The sequence below is a fragment of the Trichechus manatus genome, unplaced genomic scaffold, assembly GCF_000243295.1.
Source record: "Trichechus manatus latirostris isolate Lorelei unplaced genomic scaffold, TriManLat1.0 scaffold00092, whole genome shotgun sequence".
Taxonomy (NCBI): Eukaryota; Metazoa; Chordata; class Mammalia; order Sirenia; family Trichechidae; genus Trichechus; species Trichechus manatus.
In genome coordinates, this window is record NW_004444028.1 from 6,735,449 (window position 1) to 6,744,480 (window position 9,032).

At 55.1% G+C, this 9,032-nt stretch overlaps 1 protein-coding gene across 4 annotated transcripts in view; it reads right to left on the reverse strand.

Moving 5' to 3' along the window:
• ECE2 (endothelin converting enzyme 2) overlaps positions 1-9,032 on the reverse strand; it is a 39,048-nt gene that overhangs the window by 8,117 nt on the left and 21,899 nt on the right. The window contains exons 1-9 of one of the 4 annotated variants that reach the window (XM_004382276.1): positions 8,987-9,026; positions 8,639-8,725; positions 8,155-8,290; positions 7,719-7,934; positions 7,150-7,274; positions 6,894-7,040; positions 6,709-6,774; positions 1,417-1,605; positions 407-549 (exon numbers count right to left, since the gene is read on the reverse strand). In XM_004382276.1, coding sequence (XP_004382333.1) covers positions 407-549; positions 1,417-1,605; positions 6,709-6,774; positions 6,894-7,040; positions 7,150-7,274; positions 7,719-7,934; positions 8,155-8,290; positions 8,639-8,725; positions 8,987-9,022 — 1,145 coding nt within the window. In that variant the 5' untranslated portion in view covers positions 9,023-9,026. Of the gene's footprint in view, positions 1-406; positions 550-1,416; positions 1,606-6,708; positions 6,775-6,893; positions 7,041-7,149; positions 7,275-7,718; positions 7,935-8,154; positions 8,291-8,638; positions 8,726-8,986; positions 9,027-9,032 lie in introns of those variants that run through there. The other 3 variants (XM_004382277.1, XM_004382278.1, XM_004382275.1) reach the window with 3 other exon arrangements.

A 9,032-nucleotide genomic window follows, 5' to 3' on the forward strand; every position in this document is an offset into this window, starting at 1 on the left:
CCGGGGGAGACCGCGAGGGAGGGGGCGGCCCCGGGGGAGACCGCGAGGGAGGGGGCGGCCCCGGGGGAGACCGCGAGGGAGGCGTGGCCCCGGGAACGCGCAGGCGGCAGGCGTACTGAGAGGCACGTGTGGGACCTGTTCCAGAATCCCTCCCTCTCACACTGGGACCACACACCTGCCTGCAGAATCAGGTTGGAGCAAGGTGTGGGGACAGAGATCACAAGTGGGCAGGCACCCAGAAACCCCGGCCTAGGGAGAATAGCCTGCAGACGTTGTTTGGGAAGACCCAGCAGCCTGGTCAAATGCTGCTCTGTGCCTGGCCGTGCCAGTCCCCCATGCCCTGTCCCTGCCCAGGACCGCCACAGGGCCCTGAGCCACACCCTCTGCATCTTGGGCTTCTCCCCACCTTGGCTCCGTGCTGTTGATAAGCTCTGACACCTGCTGCAAATAATCCATCCCATACACCACCACGGGCTCAGTGTCACTCAGCTCCAGCGGCGACAGCAAGAAAGACAGAAACTCCAGCCAGTCCATGGAGGGCGCCAGGACCTAGGAACAAAACAAAGTCTCAAGCCTCCCAGCCTTCATCCCAGCTTCCAGCAGCCCCTCCCCCACTGGCATGCTGTAGCCTGGGAGCCCTTCGCATTGCCATGGCAACAGCTACCGGCTGCTCGGTAACCCCTTCCGGCCATAAACCATTTTCTAGGCCTGAGCACCCCTCAATCTGGGAGCCCAACCACTTTCTACCGGTACGCAGGTGGAAAACCACGTGTGTATGATATTCAGATGGGGCACAGATACTCAGATATTTCCATACCCCAAAACCCAAAAAGAAACAAACCCGTTGCCGTGGAGTTAATTCCGACTCACAGCGACCCTTTAAGAGAACTGCTCCATAGGGTTTCCAAGGAGCAGCTGGTGGATTCGAACTGCCGACCTTTTGGTTAGCATCTTGAGCTCTTAACCACTGTGCCACAAAGGCTCCGTTTTCTTAACAATTGATAGAATACCAGGCCCATGAGGCCCCAGGGTACCTGTGTACAGGACCCCTCCCCCAGCATCCCCCTCCCAACTTCTCCCTAATCAAACAACTAAAGGGTTGATGCCTGGCATGGTAAGGACTTCCTAGGAGCCTGCTGCAGTGTCTATTCTGATTGTTCTGTGGGCATCTTTACAAGCTGTTACAGATTTGTTAACATCACCCTTCCACGCATCCCCAGGCAACAGGAAAGGGATCAAAGGGTGGCCCAGTGACAGGTGGCCTGCAATGATAGCAACAGTGCAGGAGGGAGGCTCGGAAAAGCGAGGAAAGGAGGAAAGGATTGGCCGCCTCCGGGAGATGCAGGAAGGGAAGTGGGACAGTCTGTGCCAGGGGCTGGCCTCTCCCCACTCTCTCCAGTCCCCTGCCTGCCCCACCTGCAGCTCGGCGATGCTCATTTTGTGATAGATCTTCTCCTCGTCGCGCCGCTGGTCCTGGGGCACGGTGATGTTGGCCAGTTGTATCTCCAGCTCCAGCACCTGCTGCATCTGCTCCCGTGTGGAAGCTGGCTGTCCACCCAGCAGCACCCCCAGCTCCTCCATGTAGTCCAGGTAGGCGGTGAGCACCTGCCAAGGCCCAGAGGACCAAGTTCCACCGGAAGCTGGGAGGCCAGTTCTGGCCACTACCTCTGCCCGCCATCCTTACTGCTAACCCTCCTCTTACAGGCTCTCCCGGACCACCCTGTACCATTTGTCCCAGTGCTTTCTACCATCTGCTATTATCTTGTTTATTTGTGCATTTGTTTATCATCTGTTTCCCCAAGCAGAAGGTAAGTTCCTGAAGAGCAGGGACCATGCCTGGCGTCTTCACCACTGTATCCCTAGGGCGTAGAGCAAACAGTGCCTAGCATAGAATTAAAAAACAAAAAGCAGATGACCAGGCATTTCTTCTGAGGTGCCTTTCAGTTAGTAGTCGAGTACCTAACCGTTTACACCACCCGTGGGCTCCTAGTACAGAACAGGTGCTCAGCAAATATCTGTCCAGCAGAAGGACCTGCTTCCCACACTCGGCCTCTCATTTCCTAAAGCCCATCTGGTTTTCCCAGGTCCTCAGCGACCACACGCCTTCGTTTAGCAGCCGAGTGGCCCTCAAGGGGAGTTTGGTCCACAGTAGCTTCAGCTCCCTCTCACCTCCCGTCTGTCCAGGCCTCAAACATGCTACCTTGTCCACTGGTCCCCAAGGGGGACAAAAGCACAGAGAAGAAATATTTAGTGGCCACTATGTACCCATGTACACATGGAGCCCTGGTGGTGCAGTGGTTAAGAGCGCAGGCTGCTAACCAAAAGGTCGGTGGCTCAAATCCATCAGCTGCTCCTTGGAAACACTATGGGGCAGTTCTGCTCTGTCCTGTAGAGTCGCTATGAGTTGGAATCGACTCAGTGACACACGACAACAGCGACAATGTGTATACATGTGTCAGGCTCTCTGCTAGGGCTTTCCCTGTCATTGTGCTGTTTCCCTACTCACAGCACCTCCATACAGTGGGTATCATCAGCCCCATTTTACATATGAGGAAGCAAGCTTGGGAAGGTGACATGACTTGACCCATCTCAAAACTAGCAGATGGCAGAGTCAGACAGTGACATCAGGGCCACTGTCCTAGCACGACCTGGGCCCAGTACAAACTCAGGCTGCTTTATCCCGGCTGGCGACTGAGCTCCGCAAGGGCAGGGCTGGGTCGGCTTTGTTTGCCACTGCAGTGTCAGGCACATAGTAGATGCTCAGGAAATATCTGTTGAATGGAGGGATGAACGCCTGCAAACAGACCCTCAGCACCGACTCCCTGGGGTCTTCCTCCCAGGGACCAGTGCGCACCCTCCCCCCGCTGCCCACCCTGAGCTCCCCTGCCGTCTCCTCTTCCCACGCACTGAGGAGTTTAGCTTCCTTAAAGTCCATTCCCTGGACTCCAATACGTCCGCCTTCCCACCTCACCTCTTCCTGGCTGCTGGCCTGCCAATCCCAGTCATCACAGCTCCTGAGGGGCGGGAGGTTAGCTCAGCGCACCCAACCCACCCAGCTCCCCTTAGCCCTCTCTCCCTTCCTTCTTACCTTCAGCTTAAGACTTACTTTGGAGACTTTCCTGAACCCTGCTGTTAGGCTTGAACTGTGTCCCACAAAAATACGCACTGTAAATCCTAACCCCTATATAGGGTCCCTATGAGCCAGCAGGAAACCCTGGTGACGTACTGGTTAAATGCTACAGCTGCTAACCAAAAGGTCAGCAGTTCAAATCCACCAGCCGCTCCTTGGGTGCCTTATGGAGCAGTTCTATTCTGTCCTACAGGGTTGCTATGAGTCGGAATTGACTTGACAGCAATGGGTTTGTGTTTGGTTTATGAGTCGGCAATGGGTTTTATACCTGTGCTTATAATCTCATTTGGGAATGGGTTTTCTTTGTTAGGTTAAGAGACCGTATCACTGTGGGGTGTGTTTAAAGCCAATTACCTCTGAGATATAAAAAAGGCAGATTAGGCCTAGAGAAGGAAGCAGAGATGGAGGAAGAGAGATGCCAAGCCACATGAAGAGCACCGAGGAACCAAGCAAAAGCACTTTCCCGCAGAGCCGACAGAGAGAAAGCCTTCCCCCAGAGCCAGAGCCCTGAATTCGGACTTCTGGGCTCCTAAACTGTGAGACAATGAATTTGTTTGTTAAAGCCACCCACTTGTGATATTTCTGTTATAGCAGCACTAGATAGCTAAGACACCTGTGTTGCTCCTAAATTTTTACTCTACCTTTACATTTGATGGAAGAAGAAGTGACCCTACACGTCCCTTCCTTACCATGTGCTCCTTAACCTTCTGCACGGCAGCTTCCCCATCCCAGGAGGACCACCTGCCCAGGCAACCAGCACCACACCCACAGCCAAACGGAGGCTCTCTCCTCGGCCTCTCTCAAGTGCTGAACTCCACGGTTCCCTCCTGCCATCTCAAAATTCTCTCCTTCCCTCACGCCAGTGATGCAATTCTTTTTAAAACCACAAACCTGTTCACATCACTCTCCCACTTTTGAGTTTTCCCTTCACTTCTTTTGGGATAAATCCCAGATCCTAAACATGACCCACAATGCCCTGCAGAGTCTGAGTCCCACCCTCCCTTCCTTCTCTGGTCAGTCACTCCTTCCTACAGCAGACCCTTAGCAGAAGCTGTTCCCTTTGCCTAGCACCATCTCCCTTTGCTGCAGCCTGCCCTTGTCCTGGGACTGCGTCCTAGCCTGTGTCTGTTACACCCACTCTCAGAAGTCCATCCATCTCCTGGGTAACAGTCGCAACAGCTGTACACACTGGATAGTTATTTCATGTCTTCTCCCCAGTTAGAGATCAGTGACAATGTCTTGTCCGTCACTGTGCCTAGAGGAGGGTCTGGGCAAGTATTGCTAAGTAAACGTTTGTGAATGAATCAAAGAAGAACAGACGCCTCTGCTGGTTGTCCTACACCATAGCAGTCTCCTTCAATGGCTTTCTTCCTCCCACTACCCTTAAAATATCAGAATCCAGACTTTCTGGAGCCATCGAGGCTGGATGAACCCCCAAATTATTGCCCGGAAATAATATTTAAACCGTAAACCAAAAATATCCCCTGAAGTCTTCTTTAAACCAAACAACAGTTTAGCTTAATTAGTAAAGAACGTCTACCTTGAGCATTGTGCTCTTTTAAAGAACTATCTCTACGGGATCAAACTGACAACAGCAACTGGAAAGATTAGCTGGGAAGTTTAGGGGACAATGAGTTTATGTTAATGGGGCAGGAACAATTTGGAAAAGGAGGGTGAGATGGTTGCACAACTCGAAGAATGTAATCAACATCACTCAATTGTGCATGTCAAAATTACTGAATTGGTTATGTTTTGCTCGGAGCCCTGGTGGCACAGTGGTTAAGCGTCGGGCTGCTAACCAACAGGTCGGCAGTTCAAATCCACCAGCTGCTCCTTGGAAACCCCATGGGGCAGTTCTACGCTGTCCTACAGGGTCGCTGTGAGTTGGAATCGACTGGATGGCAGCGGCGGGTAAAGTTCTGCTGCATATATTTCCAACAATGATAAAAATAAATTATTCTTTAAAAATGCAAGGATCTCCCTCTTTCTTTTCTCTATTCTTCCCCCATGCTGTCACCTCTCTTAAGCCTTTGTCTAGGTTTCTAAGGAGATGCCTCTTAAGTCCCCGGCTCCCTCCAGGCTCGTCCTCGTCCAGAACTCCATGCCATTTTCACGGCTGTCTGCTGACCTCTCCATGTAGATAGCACCCAGGTCCCTCAAACTCGAGCGTCTAAAACGAGAGGCCCCCCTCCTTGCGTGGCTGCCACATGCTGGAGTGCTAGCTTGCACCCCTGCCAAACACCAAGTGAGGTAGATGCTATGATCCCCGTTCTTCAGGTGAGGAAACAGCCTCAGAGAGGTTAATCAAACTGTAGCAAGCAGCAGAGCTGGGACTGAAATCCAGGTCTGACTCCAAAGTCTGCCCTTCTCCTGTGCCACTGCATTGCCTTCTCCTTCCCAACATGCCCTCAAGCTAGGTCTTCCCACAGACACCCTGAGGAAACCTCCATGCCACCATCCCTCAGGCTGACAGCCTCAGCCACCTTTGCCTCCTCCCTCCCTCTCCTCCTCTAGTCTAACATCCAGCAACCAACGACTCAGGACTCTGCCAGGGCTATGTCTTTTGCATCCTCCTCTTCCTCACACCCCCTCTGCCTCCTGCCCCATTTGGGACCTTAGGATCCAGAGCCTGGAGTACTACAGAGACTCATAACTCATCGCCAGACTCCGTCTCTTGCATTTACCCTCACCCACCCCCCCAGCCCAACTGTCTTCCCAGAGCCCTGCTCCCTGGGTCTCTCTTTCCCAGCTCTGGAGCGTGTGATGCCTCCCTGGGTTCTGCAGAACTAATTCGTTAGTGTGGCATTCCAGGTCCCCTCCATAAGCAGGCCCTACCTGCCTTTCCAGCTTCCTGCCTACTTTGAGCTCTCTGTTTTCGCCAGCTGGACCCCTTGCCATGGCCCAACCACATCTTAGCTCTTCCCTCCTCTATGCGCTTGTTCAAACCCTTCTCTCTGCACAGCATGCCGTCACCTGCTCCCACACACTCTACCAGGACCCAGCTCAAATGTAGTTCTCCGAAAACCTTCGCTGAGTCTCTTCTCTTCTGAGTTCTAGAGACCCTCCTTTGAGTCATGTCCTGTGCTGTCTGACTCCATACACCCGCCTACACTGAAATCTTCCTCTGGCAAAGGCTCTCAAACTTACATCTCAGGATTCCCCTGCTACACCTGGCACACGGTAATCAGTAATCAACTGCCGTCGAGTCAACCTGACTCATGGCGACCCCATGTGTGTCAGAGCAGAACTGTGCTCCACAGGGTTTTCAATGGCTGTGATCTTTTGGGAGTAGATCACCAGGCCTTTCTTCCAAGGCACCTGTGGCTGAGTTTGAACTGCCAATCTTTCGGTTAGTAGTTGGGCACTTAACCAGTTGTGCCAACCAGGCACATGGTAGGTGCCCATAAAATGCCTTCTGGATGAATAAAAGGAAGGGAGGGAGGGAGGGAGGGAGGGAAGGAGGAGGGAAGGACAGTCAGCTCACAAGGCGGCAGGACAGGCTCACCTTCCCTGCTCTGACCCTGGGTGAAGGGAAAACTAAGCAGGGGGAAAGGGGTGGGCCCGAGGGCGTTCCTTACTTTCTCATTGGCAGTCTTGTTCAGGTAGTAATCTCGAGAGGGCAGAAAGAGCCCAGACTGGTCCACCTGCAATAGGCATAAAAGAGCATGAAGCTCCCTGTAAACCTGACTCCCGCAGGGAGACCCAGCCCAGCCCACTGTCCCAGGGGAGGGGCGTGTGGCCTCACCCCTCCCCAGCCCGGCACCTGGATGACATTGCTGTTGGAGCTCTTGGAGTCGGCACTGACGTAGACAGTAAAGAAGGGGGTGGCCCTATAGGTCCCGGCCACTGCCTTCAGCACTTCCATGAAGTTGTCCTGGTCCCAGGGCCCCGTGATATTCCAACCACCGATCTGAGGACACACCATTAAGTGGAAGCTATGGCACAGGGGCCCCCAAAGCTTCCTTGGGCTGCGTCCTCTCCTGAGGCTCCCCTGCCCGCAGCCCACCCAGCGGCCCTGCCTTGTCGATGAGGTCTCGCAGCGGCTGGGCTCCCAGCTCCTCAATGCGCTCCACCCGCAGGCAAGACAAGTAGAAACGCTGCGTCTTCCGTTCAGCTTCACTGCTGGAGTTGAAGGTGGCGTTTTCTATGGAGTAGAACACAGGGTCCAGGTGGTAATTAGGTTAACTGCTGACGGGGCATCCCTGGCCCACAGTCCCTCTCCTTGCTTTCTCGGTGAGTAGTCCCCCTGATGTAGAGCCAGGAAGACTGTCTGAAAGAGCAATCGTGGCTTCTTCTGTCCATGGAGACTCTCCCTAGAGCTATCAAAACATTCCAGACGCCCCCGCACCTGCCACACGTGGACAGTGCTTCCAACGAGTGCAAACAGCAACCCCTCATTATACCCAGAGGTCCTAGCCCTCCCCCCAAAACTCCTCTCTGCTTTTCAGCTCCTGCTCTCTGCACCCCACCTCAGGAATGTTAGTCATCCACCTTCCCCTTCATCTATGGAAAGTCACTACTGAGCACCCCTAAGTGCCAGGCCCTGTGGTGTGTACTTGGCACAACACCCCACGACGGGCCCACTCACCCAGTAGGTGCTTCAGTATGGCCTGGTTCTGGTCCCAGAGGCTGTTGAAGGTGTTCCAGCGAGAACGCCCGTCGGGCAGGGGGTTCCTCCGAATCCATTCTCCACAGGAGAACTGGTAAAAGTCTTCACAGGGCCTTACTCCACGGTCCAGGGAGTCCAGGATTTTTCCAGCCACTCGAATGCAGGCCTCTGTGAGGCAGGTGCTGTGGGATGGGTCTGTGGCAGGGGACACGGCTGAGGGTAGGGGACTGTCAGTCAGTCTAGGAGAGGCAAACGCTTTGGGAGGGGCCGTGACAACAGAAAGGTCATGAGGACACAGAAAAGCCACAGGCAGGAGTCTGGGGAACCCCGGCTCCAACCTGAGGCAATCTTAGAGACCCTTCAGCCTTCAGAGCCCTCAGGTTGGGGGGCTGGTGACAAGTGTGGGCCCACCTACCTCTGTGGTACTGGACCCCCAAGGCCACAAGGCAGCCCAGAAGCAATGCAGCCAGCAACAGAGAGACACCTGTCAAGACCAGCTCCAGCCGTGTGTGTGAGCCTAGGAGGTGTCTTGTCCCCTTCCGGAAGCCCACCTGGAGAGAAGAGGGTGACAGAGAGAGAAAGAGAGCTGCAGGGCAGGGAATTCAAGACCACAGAAGACCTCCGACAGGGTAGAAAGCACCTGCAGTTTCCAGAGCCTGGGAGAAAAGACGCTAATGGGGTTAACTTCGGGCTCAGGGGTGATGAGGCAGGCCTGGCTGAGCCCTGAGCCTGTTTGTGCAACGTCATGGCTTAGAATGGCCTCACCACAGTCCTAGCGCAGAGGCCAGAGAAGGAGCGGGGACGGGGCAGGTGACCCTCAGGGCAGCCCAGACCTCCTGGGTGTGCCAGGCCTCATGCCGGGGCTGGGGCCTGATGAGAAAGGGGAACCCGGTGCCCACCTCCAAGGCGTCCGGGGAGGCCCCGCCCTCTATGGGGGTCTCGGGTGCATCTTCATCCCGAAGCGTGGCCCGTTTGTACTCCACCATCTGCCAGAGAGTTCGGGGCGCCAGGTGGAGAGAGGGCTCTTTGCCCACCGCCCTGCACCAGTGCCCCTCGCCCGCTGGCATCCCCGCTGCAGTCACAGCTCCTATATCCCACCTGCCGGGCACTTGGGGGGCCCTCCGACAACCCCCCCAAAATACGCAGCTCCATCTCTGCGAGCCGGAGCCCCCGCCCGCCTGGCGCCGCCTGTCCCCCCGCCGCGGCCCCTCTGTGCCTCGCCCCCGGGACCCGGGGCCCCCACTCACGTCGCCGCCGCCCAGCTCCTGCAGCGCGACGTTCATGGTGGACTCG